Source organism: Mirounga leonina, unplaced genomic scaffold, assembly GCF_011800145.1.
Source record: "Mirounga leonina isolate KUSES-001 unplaced genomic scaffold, KU_Mleo_1.0 Mir_173, whole genome shotgun sequence".
Classification (NCBI taxonomy): Eukaryota; Metazoa; Chordata; class Mammalia; order Carnivora; family Phocidae; genus Mirounga; species Mirounga leonina.
In genome coordinates, this window is record NW_023270447.1 from 66,478,228 (window position 1) to 66,505,355 (window position 27,128).

At 53.6% G+C, this 27,128-nt stretch overlaps 2 protein-coding genes across 3 annotated transcripts in view; both read left to right on the plus strand.

Annotated features, from left to right (window-relative positions):
• The first annotated feature begins 2,352 nt into the window (after positions 1-2,352).
• Positions 2,353-5,339, plus strand: LSM10 (LSM10, U7 small nuclear RNA associated). The gene is made up of 2 exons (XM_035019089.1): positions 2,353-2,634; positions 4,303-5,339. The coding sequence occupies exons 1-2, from the start codon at positions 2,373-2,375 to the stop codon at positions 4,695-4,697; spliced, it is 657 nt and encodes a 218-aa protein (XP_034874980.1). The 5' UTR covers positions 2,353-2,372; the 3' UTR covers positions 4,698-5,339.
• A 6,327-nt stretch (positions 5,340-11,666) lies between these two features.
• Positions 11,667-27,128, plus strand: part of STK40 (serine/threonine kinase 40) — a 37,945-nt gene continuing 22,483 nt past the window's right edge. Inside the window, exon 1 of one of the 2 annotated variants that reach the window (XM_035019092.1) lies at positions 11,667-11,835. The gene's annotated coding sequence lies outside the window, so the exon portion shown is untranslated. The remainder of the gene's footprint in view (positions 11,836-27,128) is intronic. The other variant, XM_035019090.1, reaches the window with a different exon arrangement.

Here is a 27,128-nt window from a genome sequence, read left to right on the forward strand (position 1 = left end):
TGGAGGCAACTTGTTCCCACACCACACTTTAAGAAACACTGGCTGGAGGGTTTGAGTAGAGAACCTGAAAGAGATCCAGATGGAACGTGAGCTGGAATCAGATCAATGTCAGCACTAGAACTTTATTCTGCTAGTGAATCAAAAGTTTTCTTAGCAGGTAAATGATAAGACCATAACTATATTTTGAATCCGTTGGCAAATGATCATGAGACACAAAGACCAGTAAGATGGTTTTTATAATGAATCAAATAAGAGAAAGATCTCAACTGGGTTGGCGGCAGTCAGAATAAAAAGGCAAGTGAAGGGTGGGAGACCCTTCTTCCAAGAATTTGCAGGGCTCAGTGACTGACAGGTGTAGGGAATCAAGAAATGACCAAAGTTATCATGTTTATTCAAGGTGCCCAATTTGAGTAGCTGGAAAATGGCAGTAGCAACCACAGAAATAGAAAAAATCAGAACAACAGCTGATTTGGAAAGGACTTGATAAATCTGTCTTGTAGACATGCTGACTTTCAAGGACCATTAAGACATGTGGGAATAAGCAACAGACAGTTGGGAAATGGAGTTCCGTAGAGCAGTCTCTGCTGGTGAGCTAGACAAGAGACTTCAGCACAAAGTAGCAGGCAGCATGGATAGACGTGACCAATTAGAGAGCGAGGCTGGGAATACAGCCCCAGAGAAAGCACACACGTTAGGGAGCAGGAGAATGAAATGGGGTTTAAAAAGAGAGAGAGATGGAGAAGAAACAATCAGAAATCTGTGAAACCAAATGACACAACGCCCCAGAAAAAAACAAAACAAAACAGGAGAATGGTCATGAAGTTGGAAAAAGGACTACACTTGGAGAACCACAGGTGTAGAGGCCTCCTCGAGAAGTTCAAGTGTGGAAGGTAGGAGAACAAGAGTAGTTTGCATGGACAAGGCAGACTGTATTTTTAGGATGAGAAGAGACCAACTGTGATCTTTGGGAAAAGGGGAAGGCTTCTGGGGGAGCTGGAAATCAATGAATGAGAGAGTGAAGGAATGAAACAAGCCTACCTCCTATAGAACCAGGTGCTTTCATGTATGAATGAAGGTCAGTTCTCTGAAATAGATATTACCTTGTTTTTTTCTAACAGGGAAATTGAGGTTTTTACCATGGCTATAGAGTGACCTTTGAAAAATGTAAATCAGATCACGTCACACAGACACTCCCCTTTGATAGCCCATCATTGCACTTCTAGTAATACATGAGGAAACCTGGGCACAAAGAGGATGATTCACTTGTGGAAAGTCAGTTAGCAGGGAGCAGATTTGAAGCTAGGCACTGCCTCCAAACCCCTTACCTTGGCTTACAAAGCCGCAAGTGCTCGGGCTCTTGCCTCCCTCTCCCACCTCTTGGCATACGACTGTCCTGTCTTACTGGCTTCTCCGTTTTTCCAAATCAGCGAGCACATTTCCACCAGGTCCTTGGCACACAGTTCCCTCTAATTGCAGTGCTCTTCCCCTAGTTTTCACAAGTTGGTTTTATGTCATTGATCTCCACTCAGATGTCACCTTCTCAGGACATCCCTGATCGTTCAATAAAAAGCCACCCAGTCACTATCACATCACCCTATTTTAATTCTCTGAAGGGCTTTTATCATTTTCTTGGTTTTTTTTTTTTTTTAAGATTTTAATTATTTATTTGACAGAGAGAGAGACAGCGAGAGAGGGAACACAAGCAGGGGGAGTGGGAGAGGGAGAAACAAGCTTCCCGCTGAGCAGGGAGCCCGATGTGGGGCTCGATCCAAGGACCCTGGGATCATGACCTGAGCCGAAGGCAGTCGCTTAACCGACTGAGCCACCCAGGCGCCCCTCTTGTTTGTTTTCTTATGGACGTCCGCCCCCAAGTAGATTTAGGGGTCACCAGATCAGGGAGCTCGTCTCCTTGGTCACTGATGTGTGTCCAGAGCCGGGGAGGCGACCTGACGCACGGTGGAGGTTCAATGAGTATTTGTTGAAAGAATGAATGGCTCGGGCGCCTGGGTGGCTCAGTTGGTTAAGCGACTGCCTTCGGCTCAGGTCATGATCCTGGAGTCCCAGGATCGAGTCCCGCATCGGGTTCCCCGCTCAGCGGGGAGTCTGCTTCTCCCTCTGACCCTCCTCCCTCTCATGCTCTCTCTCTATCTCATTCTCTCTCTCAAATAAATAAAATCTTTAAAAAAAAAAAAAAGTTAAAAAAAAAAAAAATGAACGACTCTAGTGAAAGAGACACCCCGCGACGCAGGCCCGGAGTCACCGGAGTGCGAGCGCGAGCCCGCGGCCCGCGGCCCGCGGCCCGCGAGGCATTCTGGGGGTTGTAGTTCCGGGCGCGTCCGCGGTGGCGCGGGCCTGCGTCGGCCGCGCTCTCTATGGTCGGGGAGGACAGAGTGGCCCAGCTGTTGCCATGGCTTCTTGGTCCCGCCGCGGGAGGGAGGCCGCCCCGCCAGGCGCCCGCTAGCTTCGGCGGCGGGGTGGACCGGGAAGCGGAAGGAATCCGGTGCGGTGGGTCCCAGAGCCTGGGGCGGAGCGCGGGGGTGCCCGGAACCCCGGAGAGCCGCGGGGAGCGGGGGAAGCGCTTCCTTCCCGATTTGCGAGTAGAGCCCGTCTCCCCACGCCCACCCCCACTGCTCCGTGAGTAAAGGGTCGTCACCATCCCCATTTTCCCGCTGGGCTAACAGGCTTGAAGAAGCTAAGCGGCTTGCTCGAGGTCGCTCTCCTGGGAAGTGGCAGAGCCCGTCCTAGAGCCCGGGACTGCTCCTTTGCAGTCCCTCCGGGCAGCCCTGATCCTCGGGGCGCATTCTGGTGAAGTCTGGGTGGGGTCCTTACACTCCTCCGGCCCGACGCCCCCATCGGTGGTGTGGTCCGGCTTGCTACACTGAATGCCAGCCTGCACAGCCCGGGTAGGGGTTGAGTGAGGTCTTAGGGGGGAAAGTTCCACCACCTTCCACTGAGAGTGTGAAAAGAGGGGCTAGATAAGAGAGTTACATTAATACAGCATCAAGACGTGATGAAAGCAAAGTACATTCCGTGTGGGCAGATTCTGTTAGCCTCGTTTAGCCTCTGGTTTAATAGATGTGGAAACAGGTTCAGAGACATTAAGTAACTGTCCTAGGTTTACAGTTTGTGGGTGGAGTGAGGATTCCAACCTATTTTTCTCTGCCTTCAAAACCTATCTGTTTTATAGGCTGCCATGTTGCGGTTTTTTGTTTTTGTTTTTTTCCAATTTACCAAAATTTCTACTTCCATGGTGGCTGCATGGTGTAGACCAGTCACTCCGGGAGCATGGGCCCCAGACCAGCAATATCAGTGTTAACTGAAAACATGTTAGAAATTACATTACTGGGCACCACCCCAGACCTAGTAAGTTTGAAACTGAGAGGGGAGCCCAGCATTCTGCAATTTAACATGTCCTCAGGTGACTCCGATACACACTAACATTTGAGAACTACTGGTGATTGATACAGGGGTCGTGATAAAGTGCAGATTCTTTCAGTCAGTCTGGGGAGAGACCAGAGATTCTGCATTCTCTTTTTCTTTTTTTTTTTAAGATTTTATTTATTTTTTATTTGAGAGCGAGAGAGAGCACAAGCAGCGGGAGGGACAGAGGGAGAGGGAGAAGCAGGCTCCCGGCTGAGCAAGGAGCCCGACCTGGGACTTGATCCCAGGACGCTGAGATCATGACCTGAGCCAAAGGCTGACTTAACCAGCTGAGCCACCTAAGCGCCCGGGCTTCTGCATTCCTAGCCAGTGCCTGGGTGATGCTGAAAGTGCTGGTCCACAGACTGGCAAGGGTGTAAACTACACTTTAGAGCAGCGGATCTCAAACTTGGACGCACATCAGAATTACTTGTGGAGCTTTTAAAAATAGGATACCCGGGCCCCACCCCTGACCAAATGAATCAGACCCTCTGGGGGCGGTGGCAGCCGGTAAAAACTCACCAGGTGATTCTGCCTTGCAGTGAGGGTTCAGAAGTAGCGGTGTGAGGTTGGGAGTCAGGCAGTGATAGATTTGAATCCCAGCACCTCCAGGTATCAGCTATGTGACCTTGGGCAAGTCACATCTCTCGCTCATATTTTATTTACAAAATGAGTGTAAGTAATTCTTCGCTTGCCTGGTAGCGTGAAGATTCTGTGAGACGTATGCACGAAGCCCCTGGCACCGAAGGGTGTTCCTTAGACACAGAGACTGGGGAGCCAGGCCGACTTGGAGAGGTCTGTGCTAGAGCCTGGTAGAGGTGAGTTGGCAGTTGCAGCCCCTAGCTTGCCACAGCTCCCATCTGTGTGCTTCTCCCCCCACAGCCAGCAGTCTTCAGTGTGGAAGAATGGCAGTGAGCCACTCGGTGAAGGAGCGGACCATCTCTGAGAACAGCCTGATTATCCTGCTGCAGGGCCTCCAGGGCCAGGTAACCACCGTGGACCTGCGGGATGAGAGCGTGGCCCGCGGACGCATAGACAATGTGGATGCTTTCATGAACATCCGCCTGGCCAACGTCACCTACACAGACCGCTGGGGGCATCAGGTCGAGCTGGATGACCTCTTCGTGACGGGCCGTAATGTCCGCTATGTCCACATCCCGGATGATGTGAACATCACAGCGACCATTGAGCAGCAGCTGCAGGTCATCCACCGGGTGCGCAACTTCGGCAGCAAGGGCCAAGGCCGGCGGGAATTTCCCTCCAAAAAGTATAAATGAGCCTTTCCCTCGGCCAGCTCCAGTCCCCACTCAGGTTCCTCCAGAGTTCTACTGAGCCAACCGCCTGCTCCCCTCCCTGCCCAGAGCCCGGAAAGAGAGCGGGGCCGGCCCAGTCACAGCTGCCTTTCACAGGGTCCCGTCTCCTAGACTCACTCTGGGATCCTACTTACCTGTCTGTGGCCTTGATCACTTACATCGGAATCTGATTTACTGATTTAGGGAATCTGCCAAATCGTTTTCAGCCCTCTCCCAGCGAGGGTTCTCGTGTGTACTCAGCCTGAGCCACCCCTGAGCGTTCCGGTTTCTCACAGTTGTGTATGCTTTCTCAGAAAACTTGGATACAAATAAGTCCGTGCCTCATGCTTTCCCTGATGTGTGCTGGGCTCCGTGTGGGTCCTACGTCATAGGGCAGTGGTGCTTAAACTTGGCAGCACATTGCCATCACCTGTCCCACCATCAGCTATTCAGATTTCATTGGTATTGGGTGTAGCCTGGACACTGGGATTCTTTTTAAGTTTCTCAGGTGAGGGTCGCCTGGGTGGCTCAGTTGGTTAAGTGTCTGCCTTCGGCTTCGGTCATGATCCCACGGTCCTGAGATCGAGCCTCGAGTCGGGCTCCCTGCTCAGCGGGGAGCCTGCTTCTCCATCTCCCTCTGCTGCTCCTCCATCTCCCTCTGCTGCTCCCCCTGCTCCTTCTCTCTCTCTCAAATAAATAAATAAAATCTTTAAAAAAAAAAGTTTCTCAGGTGATACTAATAAGCAGCAAAGTTTGAGAATTGTAGGTGAGTGCTTCAGTCTGGCCAGATGGAAAGTGGCGTTTCTGTTCGGATTCCCTGTTGAAGAGGCTGTTCGTCTCCTTGCTCTTCCCTGAGGTAGGGAGGTTGAGGTAATCCTGGGTGCTCCCCTCGAGTGTGGGAGCTCATCCAACAGCAAGAAATCAGGCTCCGATTCTGAGAAGTTTGGGGGTCCTCAGGAAGAAGTGGCTCTCGGGTAGAACCCAGGTCTTTGTCATAGCCGCCTTGCAGCCATACCAGCCCTGCCACGGGCAAGCAACCATCTCAGTAAAAGCGGCTGTGTCCTCATCAAACATCCACAGAGCAGCTGCCGTGTGCCAGGCCTGCTGAGCACACACTGTCGAATTAGATTTGGTCCCTTCCGGAGCGGGGCTTACGGTCTAGTGGGGGAGGTGGTCAAGAACCACGAGCGGAAATCCAGCCTGAGGACTGCCGCACCCGAGTCTCAAGTAAGGCAGGGGCCTTTGACCTTCGGATGCTTTCACTTCTCCAGGGGGACTTGAGTGCCCACTTGGGCACCAGCAGCCCAAGGCACCGCGCTCACCTTCCCTCCCAGTCTTTGTCAAAGTGTTGTCCTTGACCCACCTCATCAGAACCCACCGGGACGTGTCTGGAAAAGCCGCTTTTCTGGCTCCCCCTTCCCCGATGTGAACCAGAATCCAGAACCCAGGAATCTGCATCATTAACACCCACACACCCACCCACCATGATTCTTTGGAATACTGTTTATTTCATCGCCTAGAGGTCCCAGAAGTCCCTGAGACTTGACCTCTGCCTTCAGGAGAGAACAGTGGGTTCTAGCAGGGAGACGACAACTCTGAGTTTCCAGGCCCCTCTGACAGCCCCAGGTGAGGGGAGCGGCACCACAAGGTACCTGCCGCGCTCGGAGGAACCAGAGGGCAGACACAGAAGGGAGGGCCTCGCTGTGGGGATGTCGTGGGGATGTCAGCGTGCTTGCAGTAAGCAGGGAGGGCCACCCCGTCCGGAGGGACGAATGCGGGGAGTCCCACAGCAGCCTCTTTGCAGATGTCTCCCACATGTCTGCAGATGTTTCCAAACGTGAAGAGGGCTTATGCTGGGAGTTTGGCCTGGAGATGGAGGAGAGATCCCGCGCTTTTAAGTGGTGTGCCAGCACTTCTGTGGCCTCAGCAGAGCAAGGGAGAGTCCCCAGGCCGGGGAGGGGAGCTCTCAGGCTAGCACGGACTGCTCAGACCCAAGCACATGTCCTCATTCCGGAAACATCGGAAGCATAGCGCGACAGACCCCGCAGGCCCACTGTCATCCCTACGTGAGGCGCTGGAAGGATAGAGCCAAAGGAGGGGAAACAGGCCGGCTGAGACACACTCATGCTGAACCCCTAAATCTGCAAGCCCCAGGGATATGGGTCTTTTGGCATCTGGTCCTGGATTGCTGGGAAAGGCTGCCAGGGGCCCAGGAAGGAATGGGGGTGAGCTTAGTGCCCACCAGCCCATGGCGAGCCGGATTCCCCCAGCTGCTGCCCACCATTCGTTCCACTAAGCTATCTAGTCACCATACCAGCTGCTGAAGGAACGTCAGGATGGACAAGGGTCCTGCCCCCGGGAAGCTGAGGTTCTACAGGGGAAGACTGACAATTAAAAAAAGTAAAAATTCTGACAGATGTCATGAAGGAAATAAACAGGGTACTCTAGAGAGAACACAGAGATGGTTTTATTTTGGAAAGTGTGGTCTGAAGAAGCGAAATGTAAACCAAGAAGGACCCTGCTGTTTAAAGAGCCAAGGGAAGGCAGAATAAGCATCCAGTGCAAAGGTCCTGGGGCGGGCACCCTGGGGGTGGGGGCAGTAACCGGACCACTGAGACCATCAGAGGAGAGAGAAGCACGTGAGGCTAGAGAAGGGGACAGGGCTGGGGCAAATGATACCAGGCCTTGTGCGTGAGGAGCATAGTGGTTCCAGTTCCCAGTGCGTGAGAAGCAGAACTTGAATGGTTCCTAACTCAGCTGAGTTCCTACTTCACCCCATTCAGCCAGCGTGGCAGAAACTCAATGCCGCCGATTCAAAGTTCTCCCTTTCCTTGGAACTGGTTGAATTCTAGCACATTTCCCTTAAAGGTGGCCAGCGTGGGAAAGGTGGTCTGGTCTGATGCTCATCCAATCATGCTAGCATCACTGAGATGTCCTCGTTTCCTTCTGGCCTTTTGTGGTCAGCCCACTCAGGCTGCCACCAAGTTGCTCCTCCCTGACCCACAGACCCCTTCAGGAGTAACCCATACCTCTCTCGGTGTTCAGATTTTTATTCTACTTTTCCCAGGCCTTATTAGGCCCAGGAAATTCTTAGGCTCTTGGCTTAGTTAGGCCCTGTTTGCCCAAATGCAGCACACGGCTGTTTCTTTGGAGGGTTTTGTTCCTTCCTGGCATTCCCCCAGGAAAAGAGCACAGCTCTCGGTGCTCCCCAGGCCCTGAGACCCAGCTGACACCCTCCAGCTCCCAGGCTGAGGAGAAGCTGTTCTAGTCTCAGGGACACCCCCCCACACACAAGTCTCAGTCTCCCAGATCCCCCTTGCTACAGTTTTCTAAATTTGTCCGTGGATAGAAATTCTTTCCATTCCTCCCTGAAGGCTAGGCTTTTGGAATTCAGAAGCTAAAAATGAGCTCTACATTCTGTTGTATCATTTGTTTCCCAAAGTCACAAAGGCAGAGTAACGTAACTATCTGCATAAGGGAAGGGAGGGACACCAAAGAAAATATGAAAAACATACTTCCAAATGTTATTGCCCCACTGGATTTGGTGTTTTGCTGCTCGTTGCCATGGTCTTTGTTCAAGCATGCCCCCCATGTTGGTGTACACGTATGCTTGAACAAAGAAATTCTGATTGTTCCAGGTAGCCTGCTGGGTCCCCATTTTGCCCTGCCCTCCTGGAGAGAAGAGGCACACACTGTGTTAGGTCTCTGTCATTTGGAGGAGGGGACTGCCAGGGTGGGCATACAGCTGGAAGTTCAGATCTCCCCGGGGGCCATCCGAGTGATGCAGCCCCCCCCCCCCGCCCCCGGCTTTCAGCCAGATGGGACATGAAGGAGAGCATCCAGCTCCCTGAGTTCCAGTCTGGCATCCCCAGCCGAAGGGCCCCCCGCCCAAGGGCAGCAGGGGTCCCTTGAGCTCCTGTCAATGTTTCCCAAAGGACCCAGAGAAATAGCACATAGTATGTGAAGGGTGACCAAGCTGGTGTGCTCTCTGCTTCGGGCTGGAATTACACTAACAGAGTAGTGGTCACTCTGGCTTGCTCCCCCTGATCACAAGCCCTAGGGTCTGTAAAACGAGGCTTATAATCAATAAAAGGGAAGAAATGACTTGATGTGGGTTGTATGGGAGACAAAATCTTACTGAATGTGAGGCTCGTGTGGAGGGAAAATACTAAGAGAAGCTTTGATGGCAAGAAGATCAGGAACCACTAGTCCAATCCAACTCTGTCATTTTACAGTTGAGGAAACTGAGGCCCAGCTTCTTCAGAGTGAAAGGGAAGGGGGAGGGCTCTCCTCAGGTCCCATGGTGAAGTTAATGGCTGAATGCCAAGATGGTCGTCATAAATAGCTACCACTTGCTGACTCCGACTACCGGCTAGGGCCTGTGCCAGGGGCAGGAGGAGGGCAGAGCCATAGTCTGTTTGGTCCCCCTGGACCCCCACCATCTAACTCAGTGCTCTGCACCTAGCAGGCACACCATAAATCTTCATGGAACGGAAGAATCCTCTCCTTTCATCCTAACAACAACCCTGGAGGTATATATTCATAGCCTCATGTTACAGAGGAGCCAACAGGCCCAGAGAGGTGAGGTGACTTGCTCAAGATCTCCAGATCGAAGAGCCAGGGAACAACACAGTGGGGATTTGAACTCAAGTCTGTCTGACTCCAACTCCATGATCTTAACTACTATACCACACCGTCCTGCGTCCCAGACATCACATCAATGGTGGCCCCGACCGGGTGTGGGGTTGGCACTCGAAACTTTGCCATACCCAGGCCTTGGGGCTTGGCCACAAGGAGAAGCCAGAAGCCAGCAGTAAGTAGGGTATGCTGGGTCACAGAAGCATGAGGGAGCTCCTCAGGGGTGAAGGTTTCTTCCTCTGCTTCTGTGACAGGCAGATCTGCCTATACCTCGTCAAGCAAGCATCTCTGCTGTTGTGACAGGCGTCACTTTGTTATGGCAGTACCATCTGCCAGTGTACCCAAAGTTGGAGAGCCTGCAGGCAGCAGGAGCGAGCGCGCGCGTGCGACGTGTGTGTGTGTGTGTGTGTGTGTGTCTGCGCGCGCGTGCGCGCGCGGTGCAGCCAGTCTCCTCATGTTGGTGTCCTGATGACAGTTTCTCATTTCCTCTGGCTGGCACCTTTCGTTTCTATTCATTACTTCTCCCCTCTTTTTTCTTCCTCCTCCTCTTCTTTGTTAAAATGCTATATTGTGAAGCAACGGAAAGTCTCTGGGGGTTGGGGATGGTGGTGTCAGCTCCCAGTGATTCATCTAGCTGATAATTAGAGCTCTGGAAAACCCAAAACTCATTGCTGGCAGAGTCAGGGCTTGCTTCCGGAATCCCTAGGCTTTTCCCTTTGTCAGAGACAGACGCTGGGGGGCCCTGGCCTGGCTCCTTTGTGCCTGCCTTTCAGTCCCCAACTATACTGAAGTGAGTGTGAGCACTCTTAAGGCCATGTCCTGTGAGAAGCTGTTTCCATCCTCACCCAATCCTCTCAGTGACCCCATGAAGTGTGATCCCTGTTCCGACAGAATGGTAAGGTTGGGGAACTCACACGGAGTCGCTCAGCTTGTGAGAGACGCAGCAAGGACTCACATCTGCCAGACTTGGTTCAAGTCACAACCTTGCCATTATTAGCTGTGTGTCTTGGGAGAGGTTACTTCCCCTCTCAGAGCTCTAGCTGCTGCTTCTTCTGTAAACAGACGCCCTTTGGCCGGCCTTTTCCTAGAAGATGCCTCTAAAGTGCTTAACACAGCATGTGACAACAACAGCGGGAGCTGTTTTGATTCCTGTTGTCACTTAGCCCTGTCAGCTCAGTGGGCACCAGGCATTCAGAGAGACAAAGAGATGGACACAGGAGGAGGCAGCCAGACTCACACTGGCTCTCGTGTCCTGGCACTGCCTGTTTGGAGATGACAAACGCACATACACGGAAGCACCTGGCCACACGCCCCTAGGAAAACCCAGCAGGGCACATAGGCTTGGCGACGTGTGCCCACACATGGATACAGAGTGACGCAGGAGACAGCTGAAAAGACACCCGGGAGTTAGACATGCGGCCAGCACACCGGCTCACACCTCTGAGACAAAGGATTCGGGCCACGGTCGGTCGTTGGTGCTGCTGCCACTGAACCCTTCTAGCAGCTTCTGGATGCCAGAGGAGGGAAGCCAGGGTCTCAGAGGGCCCCAGTGAGTCACCCGCCTGATGCAATCCCTTTAAAGGGCTCATCTGCTGGTGCAAGAAGCTGATTCATGGAGGGCGTGGTTGCTGGAGGAGGAGGAGAAAGGGACCGAAACTGCAGCAGGAGGGACTGAGAGGTTAGATGGCTGGAATTGTATAGGACCTCTTCACTGTAAACGTCCCTGGTCAAGTCTCCTGGGATCTTCAGGTTGGAGCGGGGTTTCTACAAAGGCGAGGGCCCCAGAGTGAAATAAATTGTGAGAGCTGAGACAGGAATTCCTGTCATTTTATTGAGCCCAACTGCAGCGCTCTCCGCACAGAGCTCCAGAAACTGAGAAATGGGGATCAAGGAAGAGCCATTTTTCTGACAAATACACTGCAACTGGCCGATCTTCCAACTGCGGGAGACTTCTCCCAACCCTGCAGGGCGAGGGTAGGGCACGCGAGGTCCTGCGGAGTTGGGGCGGGGGCGGTGTGCGCGTCCCAGCCTCGCCGCAGACATAGATGAGCGGTAAGTACCGCCCCTTTAGGGTCGCAGCCTCCAATCGTTTCACAGATTTCGGCCCAGATCCCACCCTGAGGCCAATCCTCAATCGGATTCTGGCCTCCTACCTGAAGGCTTCCGCCCATTCTCAAGATGGCGCCCCAATCCCGAGGCCGCGGGGCTGCAGACACAGGCGAGGGGCGGGGTCGGGGGAGAGGGGTGGGGCTGCGGTTCTGGCCCGAGAGGAGGGGGCGGTGCGTCACTTCCGTTGTCAGGTGGCGGCGCCGCAGCCATGGAGGGAGGCGGCGGCGGCGGTGGCGGCTCGGGTGGCTGCGCTGGGAGGCGGCGGTGAGCGGCTCCCACGCCCCCGGCCCGGCCCCGGCCCCCCGGGACGGAGCGCCGAGCAGTCCCGGCTCCGGGCTACGGACTATGGGCGAGCAGCGCTGAGCACCGGGGGAAGGTGAGGGCGGGGGTCCCGGAGCGGGGAGCCGGGCGGGGGGGTGCGGGTTAGCGGGGCGGGCCTCAGCGGCCGTGGCGGTGGGACCGGGGTGACAGCTCGAGGCCATCCGGGTGCGACAGAAATGGCAACAGCGAACGCCCCCTCTTCTGCTGGGGTCTTCCCTTCCCGGGCGGCGGGGGCGAGGGCTGCTGTGCGCTGGGTACCGGGCGGCCGCGGGGAGCCTCGGGTCCGGCCGCAGCTCTGGGAGGTGGGCACTGCCAGCCTTGCCCGGAGTCATTCTGCCAGTGAGTGAGGGCACCGGCGTTTGAACTCAGCTAGGTTTTCCCCGAGACACCCTCTGGCTCTCCATGCTTCCCTCCCGATCCCGAGAGGGACTTGAAAGTTAGAACGACTCCCCAGGGCGGGCCAGCCAGGGCTCCCTCCAGGAGTTCTCACCCGTCTTAGCTGGGGAAATTTGGGCATCGCGGGAGGCGTTCAGGTGCGGGTCAGAGCTACCTGGCTGCCAGTGCTACGTTTGGCCGGCCTTTTCCTAGAAGATAGCACGCCGCTGTGGTCAGTTTCACCTGCCGTGCCGGGTCAGGCCCGCCCATTCCCACGCCACTCGGCCACACCTTCCGGGCAGTGGGTAAGGGCTTTGGGATTTCCGATCTTGCGTTCTCTGCCAACCCCCACTCCCTAGGTTTGATGCCCGTTTGTTGGCGGAAGGAAGAGATGACAGGTGCCTTTGGTGGCAGGATAGACTTTGCTCTGTTTTAAGTCACGGGAGAAACCGGTTGGCTTTGCTTGGTTTTGAGAGCAGTGGGGAAGAAGGTCGTCACCCTGGGCTGGGCACGTTTCCCTCTTGGCTTAGTTTTGCATGAGATAAGGAAGAGCAGAATATGTAATTGTATGGCCTGAGAATCCTTGTTTGTAAACAGTGCTTGTGAGCTGCTTCGGGACTCCTTGACCGCCCTGCTATATGAGCGGTTTCGGGAGGTAGCCCTCATTTATTCATTCATTCCCCACATGACAACAACCGTGTCTTTGCCTGGAGAGGCAAGGACTCTCTGGTATAGTGGTGAAGAATGGGCATTGGAGCCAGACTCCCTGAGTTCAAATTCTGGCTCTGCAGCGTTCTAGCTGTGTGACAGTAGGAGAGTGGTATAACCTCTCTGTGCCTCAGTGTCCTCATCTCTAAAACAGGGGTGATAACATAGAGTTGTGAAGATTAAAAAAGTTAACACACGTAGGAGCGCCTGGCTGGCTCAGTCAGTGGAGCTTGCGACTCTTTTTTTTTTTTTTAGACTTTTTTTTTTAAGATTGTATTTATTTGTGGGGGGGGGGGGGGGGAGGGCGCGCGCACAAAAGGGGGGAGGGAGAGGGAGAAGCAGACTCCCCACTGAGCCAGAAGCCCCGTGCAGGGGCTTGAGCCCAAAACCCTGAGATTATGACCTGAGCTGGAGTCAGATGCTTAGTCAACTGAGCCACCCAGGTGCCCTGAACTTGTGACTCTTGATCTCAGGGTTGTAAGTTCGAGCCCTACACTGGGTGTAGAGATCACTTAAAAATAAAATCTTAAAAAAAAAAAAAAAAGTTAACACATGTAAAATACACAGAACCATGTCTGTCACATGATACATGTTAGCTCTTATTCTTATGTCAAGAAGCTGGTGGCCTGGTTAAAGGAGACCGACCTGTAAACAAGTAGTTGAAATAAGGTGTAAGAAAGCTAGCAGCAGCAGGCACAGAGGGCCGTGGGAGCCCAGCCTGGGTGGGGGGCGGATCCTGGGAAGGCTTGGCAGAGGTGATGACAGTGGAGCTGTGTCTAGAAGGGTGGGAAGGCTTAGCCAGTGAGCATGAAAGGGTAAGGTGTTCTACTTAGAGATAAGTACACGCATAGTTTGTTTTTTCAATTGAAAGTTTTAATTAATTTATTCATTTAAGTAATCTCTACACCCAAAATGGGGCTGGAACTCAGGACCGCAAGATCAAGAGTTGCACGCTCCATTGACTGAGCCAGCCAGGCGCCCCTGAGTACACGCATAGTTTATTCCAGAAGCCTCAGATTGTTCCATATGGTGGTGTGAAAGTCAACATGGTGCAAGGTAAGGCAGTATCCGTTGACAAGGAAATGCCATGTTAACAAGTTAGGACTTTATGCCAAGGGCAGTGAAAAGGTTTTGAAGCAGAGGAGTGACATGATTGGATCTGTGTTTTAGAATTATCTGTGTGGAGTCAGTCCCAGCAGAGGAGGGACGAGGAGAGGAGAGCCTAAAGGACTGGATTCCTCTCAAGAGGCCACCGCAGGCCCCTGAGCGGGGAGAGTCCGTGCCAGGGTGGGGGGTCCCTGCCGAGAAGGCACTTGTAGGCAGAGGGTGGCAGGTGTCAAGCTCCCTGCCTTGCTCTGGGCTCCATCGCCCAGTACAGGGGTGCCTACTGCATGTGCCCCTCTCTTCCTGGGGTCGCAGGTCGCTTGAGCAGCTAGGGAGGTAAGGCTGCCCTCTCAGAAGGCCTATCGTACAGGGTGCTGCCCTTGCTCCCGTGTCTTTCATTCGACCTGGAAAGGCAGCAAACTGTTCTCATTAAGAGCCTGTTTAGCTCTGCAGTAAGACAGATCTGACTTCCAATCCCAGCCCTGCTGGTCGCTAGAGGTAGCTTATTCTCTCCATGCCCAGCTTTGTCATCTGTAAAGTGGGGACATCAAGGCCCCTCCCTAGGAGGGCAGTTGTGAGGATTAAGTAAGATGTTGCAAGTTGAACATTTAGCACACACTGAATGAGAAATACTTGGTAAGTGTTATTACAGAATGTAGGAAAGAACTTCCAAGAAAGAGTTGAAGCAATTAGTCTCAACTGGAACTGCGTCCCATGAGCTGTCAGAAGTGTCCCGAGGGATCACAAGATGACAGAATTTTATTGTATTCTTTCTGAAAAGGAAATCTGTGGGGAGTTTACCCAGTCTGTATGGGAGCTATGCGGATGATTCAGCCCAGCTCTTTGAAAGAACCATTTTTTTAAGAAACAGAAGGAGTGCTGAGGGGGGGAAAAATCATATTTTAAAGTATTCATGAGAAAAAAGGTATGTAGAGTTTCTTCTGTGTGTCCCTCTTCGTGACCCTGGTCTGGTATCTGAATTAGTATCCTCAAGAAGCATCCCACACATTGATGTGTGTAGTAGCTCAAAATCCAGAACCCCAGTTGCACACACACGAGCCCCCGCATGTTGCAGAAGGAGGATGGAGAGGCAGCCCCTGGCCTGGAGGAACCTGCAGTCCAGCAGGGACGAGGCCAACTCCTAACCAATTAACACTTGCATAGTTTGGCAAGCCTCACAGCAGTCTGTCTAGCATGTAGTGGGAACCACCAAGGGAGGAGGAGGAGATTGGGGAGAACTTTGGAGAGCCCTTAGAGCTTAACTGGCTCCCAGAGGGCAAGGAGAGTTTTCCAAGGGCTCAGAGGCACCCCGGGCAGGGGAGCAGCGTGGCGCAGGCCGGGATGCGTGCTGGTGTGGGTGCAGCTTTGGAAACCAGAGAGGCTCTGGCACAGGGCGTGAAGGGACCTGGCTGTGGGATGTGTTGGAGAGGTAGGCGCCAGTCTAAGATGCTTGAACTCCTTATTCTCTTATTCTCTTGCGATGGGATGCTTTGTTTTAAGTGGAGGAAGTACTGTTAGCCCTGCGTCTTCCCAAGAGCCCTCTAGCTGCGGGGAAGAGTGGACTGGGGAGAGAGCGAGTCTGGAGTGCAGAGGGAGGCTGCTGCAGCGGTCAGAGTGAGTGCTTGTGCGGGCCTGGATCAGGGCAGAGGCAGTTGGGGAGGAGAGGAAGGGCGGACGGAGATCAGAGGTGTTTGGGGAGAAATCAGTCAGACTCTGGGAATGTTTGGAAGTGATGGTTGAGGGAGGAGCAGTGGTGGCAGGTGACGAGAAGGTTCCTGGTTTGACAGAGTGAATGATAGAGCAGAGATAGGGCGGCTTGGAAGACAATCAGTAAGACCTGAGCACATCTCACGGGAGAGGATCAGTTACAAAGCCTGTGGCACCCTGTCCAGCTTCGGGCCAGGCTTCCCTCTGGTTATGCCTGAGTCGGCACCTGGGAGAAAGGCAGCTTCCCTCTCTTCACCTTGCCCCTGCCCAGATTTGCCCAGGGAGGTGACCTTGTACAGTGTTTCAGAAACTCAACTGGCTGAGTGTGCAAAACTCCTATAATTTCTCCAGCCTTCGGATGGCCCTACAGAGCAGCTCTTCTCCACGCTGCTTCAGCTGTTGGGGTCCTGGACAGCAGCATATCCTCAGGGGAGAGACAGCTTTCCCAGTACTCCCTGGACACCTTATCTGGAACGAGAATTTGAGATTGGATTGACTCCCTAGGCTGGGTTAGCAGCCTCATCTCAAGAAGGAGAGATGTCTGCCAGAGGCCGCTGGGACTCAGAGCCACCAGAGAGATGAGAAGGAGCTGCCCCTATGCCCTTGTCCCCCTGAGCTCTGCAGGAGTGCAGAGCTAGACCAGAATCTGACTGTGCTATGGAGAGCGTGTGCTGGGGGACAGGGTTTCAAACAAGCCCTTTGGAACTGGGGAGATTTTCACAGGCTTTGTCCTTGGGTTTGTGGGGTCAAGAAGGTAGAAGAGAACGTGACCTGAAACAAGAGCATTTCTTCCAGAAGAGACTGGGGCCTTGCGGGTGCACAGCGGCTCTGTAATCAAGATCTGGGAGGGGAAGGGATGGTAGCGCTTGTTTTGATTTACTTCCTGCCTTAGCCATGGTTCCATTCTGGCACGTGGATGTTTGGGTCATTTTTCATTATGAGTGTGTATAATTTGTTCAGCAAGCTCTGTGCCGATGAACTTAGGTGATTCTCTGTCTTTAGCTCTCCAGACAGAGCTGTAGTGACCGTCTGCATGCATATGATTTTGCCCACCTTAGGGATCTGCAGGAATCTGCGGGATTCTAGAGTACCTTTTATTATTATTATTTTTTAAGAATTTCTAAGCTCCCTTTTAATAAACTGGAGCAGCCTGATTTTGCTCAAGCAAGCAAAGGTATTCTTTTGAGTTGAGGTGCCCCTTCCTGAGGGGGCACTGAGGACTCCTCCCCCAGAAGAGGCTACAGCCCTGTGGTGGTCGTCCTCTTCTGATTAATGGCGGTCTAGCTGGGGAGTGAGTTCAGGCTCCCCAGAGCTTACACAGTACAGTAATATACAGGCCTGACGATTTCAAAGAAACTCTAGTTGTTGGAAAGCCCCAGAGAAAACTGAGAAGAGCTCTTGTTATTCAGAACGAAGCTGTCCACTCTAAATATGTTTACAGACTGCCACCTACTTGGCAAAAGAGACAGAAGATGTTTAGCTTTTAAAGAGTCTGTGACCCAAGCATCCAGGAGGAAGAAGAAAGGGGCCTGGACATTGCAGCGGGAATTGGCAAGAGCAGGACTGATGTGCCTGTCGTTTGTCTTTAGGTTTGGGGCAGAGCTAGTTTGAGGTTTGATAGGGGGACAGCAGGTACTTCTAGAGAGAAGCTCAGTTCCTTGGGAGACCTTAGGACTGGCTGGCCCCAAATTCTGTGGAGCTCTTGGAACCCCATTTCTGGCATCTGCCAGCTCTAGAGAGTAAGAGTCCTGCTCCTTTTCGCAGTCAGCGTGGAGCTTCTGGAGGTACTGCGTTTGGCGGGAGTTCCCCAGGGTGCATTCTCTTCTGACTGCTCTCCCAGTGTGGTCCCTGCTGAAGGAACAGGAAGGAAAGCAGCCAGAAAAGGCAGATTACCACCACCTTCCAGGTTCTTTGCTAAGTACTCTGCAGTACCTATTGAAAATTTCTCAGAATCTAAGGAAGGAGGGGCTGTCTGTTTTATAGAAGAGAACCCCCAGGTCCAGAGGGGCTAAGTAACCCGTACACTGTTTCACAGCCGGTAGGAGCAGAGCCAGACTTCCGGCCTACACTTGGGTGACCCTAGAGCCCATGCTGTGCCGTTCATCCTGGGCAGGCTCTGGCCCCAGGGAGTCCAACCCACCCGGCATCTTGGACTCATGGGGTTGTAGAGCTGGAAGGGTCTTCGGCACAGCTGAAGCAGTCCCTTCTTGACCTGAAGAACGGAACTGCCCCTTCCTGGAGGCAGGTCCCTCCCCCTCCTGGCCTGTAGGTAGCGGGTAGGGAGGCTTTCAGCCATCTCACCTAGAAGTTAAGTGCCTAGGCTCAGATCAGACCTGGCTTCAAAACCCAGTTCTGCCGCTCGCTAGCGGAGTGACCTTGAACAAGTCACTGCCCATTTTCAGCCTCATCTTCTCCTCTGTAAAATGGACACAACGCTCCTTGCTCCTAAGGTAGTAATGGGGATTGCACACGAGGTGCTATGTCTGTGGCGGGTTCAGCCTCGTGCCTGGCCTGCAGTCAGGACCCCGGGGCCGGCTCTGGGGAGGTCCAGGTAAGCTCTTCGCTAGCAGGTCTGGGGGTGTTCCTGGAAGAGGCGTCCTGAGGTCTCCAGTTTGAACGTGTTGGTGGTCCTCGCAGCCTGTGTGGACGCCAGCAGGCAAGCAGGAGGCTCCTTATGAGCATGTGTGCGGCCACCTGAGAGAGAGCTTAGGTGTACCAAGAGTGGTGCTTCTGTCCCTCCTGCCCGGCTCTCCTGACGCAGCCTCGCCGCGGCCCACGGCTGGTGCGTTCAGGACACTTAGACTTCCACACGCGTCCCATGCCATGCTCCCTCAGGTGTGCCTTCTCTGAGGCCGCCCTTGAGCCCGTTACTCCTCTTAACGGTTCTAATGGGTTAAAAATTTAGATTTAAAAAAAATTATTATTATAGTAGTGTACGGTAAAATAGTTAAGCAACGTGGGAAAGTATAAAACTCTCTCTCCCCTCCTTGGGCCCCTCATCCTGCCTGGAGGTATCCACCGTTGAGTTTCTTCTAGAAATTTCCTGTGCATATTCAAGGATATGTATAATCTTTTTTTCTTTACCCAAATGGGAGCATATTATACAAATAGTGCTGGTTTGTTTGTTTTTAACGTAATATACCACAGGCATCTTTACCAGCAGGTGTGGACTTAGTATTCCATCGAATGGAACGTGTTGTAGTTAACCAGTCCTTTCTTGGTGGACATGTAGAGTGTTTCCTGTCTGGATATCTGTGAGCATGCGTGTTTTGATTTTTGTGGTTTTATCTTTTGTGGTTTTTTACGGTTATACATGGTTCTACAGGGACCCTCGTTGAGCACATTTATCTTTGTGAACTTGTGTGCATATATGTGTAGGATAAATCCCTAGAACTGAAGGGCTGGGCCCGATGTGTGCTTTTTTTTTTTTTTTTTTTAACTTTGTTGGCTGTGGGGTTTTTTTTTCATTTTTTCAAAGATTTTATTTATTTATTTGAGAGAGAGAATGAGAGAGAGCACATGAGAGGGGGGAGGGTCAGAGGGAGAAGCAGACTCCCCGCCGAGCAGGGAGCCCGATGCGGGACTCGATCCCGGGACTCCAGGATCATGACCTGAGCCGAAGGCAGTCGCTTAACCAACTGAGCCACCCAGGCGCCCTTGGCTGTGGTTTCAACACGTACTTTCTGTGCACCTGCTGAGCCTGGGCAGGGGATTCTGAAGTGGCCAAGGCCCAGGCCTCGCTCCTAGGAGCTCACCCTCTCAGGAGACAAGCAGGCAAGCCGACATGTGATGAGCATGCTCTCACCAGTGCGTGCACTGAGTGTCTGTCGGGGTGGCTCACGGACCCCAGCACTAGCCCTGTGGCCTCTCGGTGGCTCAGAACTGGTGAGATTCGCGTGTGGGCCTGCCCTCTGAACGGCTCTGAGGGGCACCCTGACGGCCCGGCCCACCGTCGGCCTCTGCAGTCCTGCCCCTCCGAGCAGCTGCATCCAGCAGCGTCTGTGAACTGTGCTGTTCGTTGTGGAAGTTGTGAAATTTAATTGATTTCATTTTTGATAGAGGCCATTAAGGCAAGGCAGTTTGCTGACCCCAGTCCCAGTTGCCTTTCTTACAGGGTGATGGTAGAGTGATTTTCGCTGTTAAAAACAGTTAAAGAGGGCGCCTGGGTGGCTCAGTTGGTTAAGCGACTGCCTTCGGCTCAGGTCATGATCCTGGAGTCCCAGGATCGAGTCCCGCATCAGGCTCTCTGCTCAGCGGGGGTCTGCTTCTCCCTCTGACCCTCTTCCCTCTCGTGCTCTCTGTTTCTCATTCTCTCTCTCTCAAATAAATAAATAAAATCTTTAAAAAAAAAACAGTTAAAGAGGGGCGCCTGGGTGGCTCAGTCGGTTGAGCATCCAACTCTTGATTTCGGCTCAGGGCGTGATCTCAGGGTTGTGAGATTGGGCCCCGAGTCAGGCCCCGTGCTGGGCATGGAGCCCGCTTAAGATTCTCTCTCTCCCTCTGCCCCCTCCCCCCCAAAAAGCAACAACAACGACAACAGTATAAAGAGAGAGAGTCACATGTACCTGGGCCTGGCCCAGGCTTTGCCGTCTGTCGCTCTGGAAATCTGGGGTGGAAGGAAGGAAACTCAATATTTGTCTGGTGCCTCCCCCACGCCGGATCCGGCGGTCCTCAGGGAACCCTGTGCGGGGCGGCGCCGTCCCTCTCCTCTGGGTGAGCCGAGGCTCGGCCGAGAAACATATTCAGGTTGCACCGTGGACCCGAAGGTGGCTCTCAGACTCAGCCAGCCTTTCTTCAGTCCCTTGCTCTTTTCTCCTTGCGTGATTTGGGCCATTGTGGGCGGCAAGAACCCGAACTCCACGTGGGACTCCGTGGCAAGCCTGGTTCCCTGGCTGAGTCACCACACAAGGCAGTCACCAATGGTTTGAGCTGAGGATGGGTCCCTTTAGTAGCAGGGCAGGCAGGCATGAAGGGGAGGGCTGTCAGTGACCTGCTCTGGCCTCGCTGCACAAGGCAGAGGCCGCCCCCCGCCCCTCCCCCAGAGCCAGGGAGCCACCAGGAATGTCTCCCAAGCCAGGGTGCTTGGCTGCTTCCCCAGGTTCCTTCTCTGGATGGGAGATACCAGAGCAGCACGGCCCCAGAAAGAGCTATTAAGTCTGTCCCTTCCTCCTCTGACACCCACACACAGTGACGGATTATTTGTTGTCACATCAGCTGCTTCCGGAGGCCCTCGGGAGGGGCGAGCTGGTGGCAGGCCTGGTGTTGCTGCCCTCGATTCTGCTCTGGGAGCTCTCAGAGTGGCTGCCGGTGAAGCCCTCTGCCCCATCTGCAGGGACTGGTCTCTCTTCTGTTTGTCTTTTCCCCAGAGGGGACCGCGGGTCCCCCTCCATGTGCACAGCCCTGGAGCCCTTTCTCCCAGAATCACTCGGGAACACATCCTTCTGGCCAGGGGCCTTTCGGCCTCCAGTCTCTCCGCCCCCAGCCCTCATGGAGGCCGCAGAGGAGCCCAGTGGGAACTTCCTCGGGGCAGTGGGGTGAAGAGGGACATCACTGATTACATCATCTCCCTGTATGTGACTCTGGCCTCCTAAAGGAGACCGGAGCTGGACCTCCGAACTGCAGCCTCTGGGCTTCCTGCTAGCAGCGGGGTCTTCGGGCCCCTGCCGGCCCCAGTACTGCTGTGCTGGCCACACTGTAGTCCTGCTGGGAGAGGCGGTGACAGAGGCCGTGTCTGGTGCGGATGTGCGGAGGGGGAGCAGGCTGGGCACGGGGCCCTCTCTCTGGCCGCCCCTCCCACTTGCCACCGGGCTGAGTCACTTCCTCTCTGGCTGCTGCAGGTACTCCCCCACATGCCCGAGAGCAGAGCGGCTTCAGGGCGTGGGGTTCACCCTGGGCCACGAGAGGGAGCAGACTCTCGTGGTAGAAGCAGCCAGTTCACTTGGTACCCCCGAGGCCGTAAAGCACAACGTTTAGGGAATGATGTGATGTTATGGATTCTTGACAAATTGGAGCTATACATATCCTGCATTTTAAAAATGAGCAAAATCATCACGCTGTTTTGGAACAGTGAAGATGACAACGCATGCATGAATCTTTGTCATCAGGGAGTCCTGGCTGAAGCCAAGGGATTACTAATCCGCCTCCCCATCCCCCAGCTCCATCCTGAGCTCGGAAGCAAATGGCTTCCAGTGGGTTCCTGGAGAGGTTCCTCATAGCCTTCAGGCTCCAGGGAGAGGGTTTTCATGCCTACTTCAGGGGTGGCTGTCATTAAAACTCAAAGGAAAAGCTGACAAACAGAGCCCCCTCCTCTCCAGCTAGCAGGAGGCAAAGAGAATAGGCCTCAGGCAGCCTCCTGTGGGCCTGGTAAGCTGGCCAGGGTCACTAGGCTTCGCTCTCACAGAGGGTAGGTGACTAGTTCAGGGAAACAAAGCAAGTGAGTGACGGAAGTCTGAATTTGAACCCGGACCTACCTGACCTCAAAATCCATCTTGCTCTCCCAGCTGGCATTTGGGTCACTGGTCTATGGTTTGAAACACTTGATTGCATGGGCTGCGGAATTCCTCTTGGTTTCCTGACTTGACTTTGTGGTTGGAGAGCAGGTCTGTAGGGAATTTGGGAGCACCGGTAGAAACACCTATGTGTGAGTATTGGGGTGCAGTAGGGATGGCTCCCAGAGGGCTTGGGTCACGGAGGGGTGGGGGACACTAACTTGTTGGCTGGTAGGATATCTCAGTAACCCCACCTCAGTTCAGCCCCTCTCTCCAGAGAGACCTGCTTGGGGGCCGGAAACACCTCCTTCTCCAGGGACAAGCACGACCCCTCTCTCCCTGCTTGCCTGCAGCTTTCTGGCTGCAGCTCCCTGATTCCAGGAGAATGATTGCTTATAAGGAAACCCAGAGAGTACTGTCCTCTCTGTGGTTGGCATTCCTACGCCTGCAGCCATCATCAGGTGGGGAAGGAGCAGTGGAGGAAGAAAGAACATGGGATTCAGAGCTGGAAAACCTGTGTCCACATCCCCTCTCTTTGAGCAACCAGTCAGGTAACTTTAGGCAGGTCTCAGTATCTCTGAGTCTTGATTTCTTTTTCTAGAAAGTGCTGTGTTTGGTGGTAGTGGTGGTGGGGGGATCAGTTACAATCATGTATTGGAAAGTGCTTTGTAAGCTACAGAGCTGTGTGCAAAAGTTAGTTGTTGTGAGAGGTCATTGAGGGTGTGGGCCTCCCATGTGGGCTCTGAGTCCGAAATTCACCATCCAGGAATGAGCCTGGGGAATTTTCGAGGGAACTGGCAGACCTCGAGCATGGAGGGGCCTGGTCTACAAAGCAGAGCCACAGATCTTAGTTGGGTCATGCGTTCAGATTTCACACTGCTCACCTCAAGCCTTGGTAGTTCAGGTGTAGTCAGATAAAATGCAGAGTCGAGCCCGAGGTTCTCTTCTCTGGGGGTAGCAAGAGTGCTAGGAATTTTTCTGACCAGTAGAAGGACCTTCACACTACGAGCCTAGAGTGACCCAACGGACCGATCACTGGTGTGAGGGGGGCAGGCAATGCCCTCATTCACATGCGCCCACATCTTGCTGCAGGAAAGCAGATCTTTTTTGCTGGATTCAGCCAGAAGGGGGCTAATCTGTCCCTTTGCCAGTGAGAGGTTGGGCCCAGGCCTCAGGCACGCCGTGAATGAATTCAGTCCTCGCTGGGGGCTGCTCTCTGGCAGCAAACGCTGTCTAAGCGCAACGCCTGGCGATCAGCCAGCCTGGCACCCTCCCTGCCCCAGGCATCCAGGCATTTCTGACATGGGACTTTGCCTGGACAAATGGTTCCCAGCACCCTTGCAGCCCAGGTACCTATAGCTGTGATCCCCTGTCTCTCTGATCCTGGATTCTGTCTCCTGCCATGAGCCGGGTGGACCATCTGTCTGTACTTCTGGGCCCCACTCCAGCCCTGGCCTCCAGTTGGGTGATCTCTGTCCCCTGCCCCAATATGGCGTTTTATGCATTCTGGGTGCATAACAAACAGCTCTACACTCCGTTCTCTCATTCAGCAGTGCGCCAGGCCCTGGGCAGGGTGCAGGGAAGCAGCGGTGAATGGGAGTTGCTCCCTCAGCGGTGGGGGGGACTCAGATAAACCAGCGGTTCCAGGATGGTGGGAGGGAACGGAGGTACGCTCAGGTGCTCTGGCAGCTGGAGGAAAGGACTTGCTGCGGTGAAGACCGAGGGAGAAGGATGGGCCGACCAGGGTGAGGAGGGCAGGGCAAGGGTGTTCACGGCACACTCAGAGAATTGTGAGTCATTTGGTGTGGCTAGATTCAGGGGCCCTGCCAAGGCAGTGAGGCTGGACAGGTAGCCTGGGTCTGGCCGGGCTCACTGAGGAGTTAGGGTTTCTTCCTGAAGACCAGAGGGCATCGGAGGACTCCACAGCGGAGACAGACAGAAACACTGCAGGCCCAGGTCCTGGAGCAGAGGGGAAAGTGCAAGGTGCTAGAATCTGTTACTCAGGTAGCTGAGGTGGGGTCTTCTGTGGAGTCGTTCCTACATCCTTCCTGATCAGCCATGGGGAGCAGTGTCCCACCGTCTTGCACCTGGTGCGGGGAGAAACCCTTTGAAGATGTGCTGCAGAAAGACGCCACCAGGTGGCAGACCTGGAGATGGCACAAAGGCCTCTTTTTTCCCTTTAGCACAATGTTTGCAGGGGCGGAACGGGGGCATTCTAGACGCAACTACTGTTCCTCCCAGCCTGCCTCTGCCCCACAAGGATGAGACCCCCCCGGCCTGCCACTGGGGACTGTGTCCCCACAAGGAGTCCCTTTGACTCTGTGAATCTGGACAACAGATTCCTCCAGGGCCTTGGGAGCTCTTCCATCCAGCAGCTCGCACTTTCTCCTGTCTCTGACCTCAGAGTAAATTGCAGGCATCGTGACCCCTCACCCCCAAACTCTTCAGCATCTCTCACCTAAGAGCAAGGACGTTCTCCCACGTAACCATAGTGTAGTTTTCAAATTCAGAAAATTTAACATCCATACAGTCCGTATTTAGATTTTGTCCGTTGCCCAGTCATAACTCCCAGGATCTCACACTGCATTTACTTGTCTTATGTCTTTAGTCTCCACTGATCTAGACTGGTTCCTCAGTCTTCCTTTATCCATCACTGTTTTGTTCTGTTTTAATGTGTTTTTTTTTAAGATTTTATTTATTTGAGGGCAACCCCCTCAGGTCCCCTCCTTCCTTGGGAGCTTTGTATTTATCACTTTGCTTTAGCTCAATAAACCTTGCTTTACTGCCCACAAAAAAAAAAAAAAAAAAGATTTTATTTATTTGAGAGACAGGGCACAGCGCAGGAAGGGCAGAGGAAGAGGGAGAAGCAGACTCCCCATTGAGCAGGGAGCCTAACTCAGGGCCCGATCTCAGGACCCCAGGATCATGACCTGAGCTGAAGGCAGGTGCTAACCAACCGAGCCACCCAGGCGTCCCCATCACTGTGTATTTGAAGCATACAGGCCTGTTTGGGTTGAATGTCCCTCAATTTGGGTTCGTCTCATGATCACATTCAGGCTATACATTGGGGGCAAAATAATAACCATAAATTGATGTTGCCTCAGGAGTAATATGATGTCAGTTCTGTTATTGGTGATATTAACTTTGACCATTTGGTTAAGGTCGAAGCTTGCTTTTTTTAAAAAAATTGAGGTATATATATATATATATATACACACGATGAGTTTCCCAGATCCTTTCATTATACAGTTCAGTCGTTTTGACAAATGCACATCCCGGACTAGAGGCACTAGGTCTTAATTTCAGACTCTGGACAGTCCCTTACTGTGCCCCGGGTTGGTACCTGCCTGCCCGTGCTCCAGCCCCTGCTTCCCCCTGGACCCATGAGCCGAGTGAGAGCCCGAGACGCTGAGTGCCTGTGCCCTCTCCTGCTGCCTGGCACCCCTCCCCTCCTCAACAGCCCTGTTAGCCCCCAGGGCCGCCCCCCAGGCCAACAGCCCAGTGGCAGGTTCAAGGTCTCTTAAGCCTTCCCTCTGGGTACCCTCCCCTCCCCCCACTCAGTGCCTATTAAGTAACAATCCCTTTCTCTTTGGGTAGGAGAAATACAAAGCTACTGTGTTTAAGCTAAGAATAGCGCAAGCTACCACATGCTTACAATATGCTGGTAGGTGCTCTGCTAAACCTTTTGCATGGGTTATCTTACTTAATCCTTAGCCCAGCCTCGTAAGGTAGGTGTTGTGCTCTGTATTTTGTAGTTGCTAAGTAACTTGTCCAAGATCTTACCGCTACTAAGTGATGGTGCTGGGGTTTGAACCAGGATTGACTTGCTCTGACTCAGAGGTTCCCAGCCAGTGTGGGTTATGTGGATCAAGATGGTGATCCCTTCAGCCTGCAGGTGCCTGGGTCAGGCACAGGACGGCTAGGGTCCCATGTTCTTTTACCCCCGAGTGTCGTACAAATGGTTCTGTCTGTGTTGTGCTGTGAAAAAGCCTGAGATGCGTTGCTCTCACCATATTAATTGTGCCCCCTTACTGTTCTCTCAGCCGAGATGCTTTGCTCCCTCCCTCCTGGGGTCAAGTGTGGGTCTAGACACCCAGACCCTTAACACATGTGTGGCCAATAGGATTGAGGCCAGAGATGGGTGGGAGCTCTGTGCTCACTTCTAGGTGCCATGTGAGCTGAACAGAGATGCGGGGTGCCTGCCTTGAGTAGACACTACCAGAGGTCAAGTCCAGAAGACAGAGGTCTGCACCAAGTCCAGAACTCAGGGACTTTTTATTTGTTGGTTTGGTTTGGTTTGTTTGGACAGAGCCAGAAAACATGGGGGTGGGTGGAGGGGCTGCTGACAGGGACGGCTTGAATCTTGACACCATCGGCTCAGCCTGACCCTGCAGTGTAGACACAGCCCTTCGGCTCCTCGCAGGCACGGGAAGCTGCTGACACGTTGCGGCCATCAGCTGCCCCTGCTACCGTACACACAGAGACGCCCGGCGGGCCAGGCTGTGCTGCCGGCTGCTTGCGGAGACTGGCCTTGCCCTCTGCCTTCACTGGGCTGGTGTGCAGGGTCGCCCATCTCTCCAGGAACCCAGAGGTTGCAGCAAGAAGCCCAGACGAGGTTGCGGGCACAGTGGGCGGGCTCCATCGCTGCCCCTCATGCTTGTGGGGGATGGGAGGCTCGCTCTGGCTCTGGGCATGTGTGGGTGTCTGCTCCCTGGGGCGCCTGGGAACCTCCGTGCAGGGGATACTTCTGGGTGTGAGTGATGGGCCCCTCCTTGGTCTGGCCAGGCTTCAGCTGCTTTGTAGTGGGTGGAACTGGGGAAGGCTGAGCTGGCGGGGAGCCTCAGCACCATCTCTTTGTGACCCACCTCCTTTTGTGGTTGATGGTGTGTCCGCCATGTTGAACCATGTCCTGCCATAGAGTGCCCTGCCTCCTCCCTTCAGCCCCGTTGTTGCCTCACTGAGCTTC

Bases quoted from the DNA above. Each gene is read 5' to 3' on its own strand.
- LSM10 (XM_035019089.1), top strand. From the start codon at position 2,373: ATGGTCGGGGAGGACAGAGTGGCCCAGCTGTTGCCATGGCTTCTTGGT. The intron at 2,635-4,302 runs GTGAGTAAAGGG...CTCCCCCCACAG, and splicing joins ACGCCCACCCCCACTGCTCC to CCAGCAGTCTTCAGTGTGGA.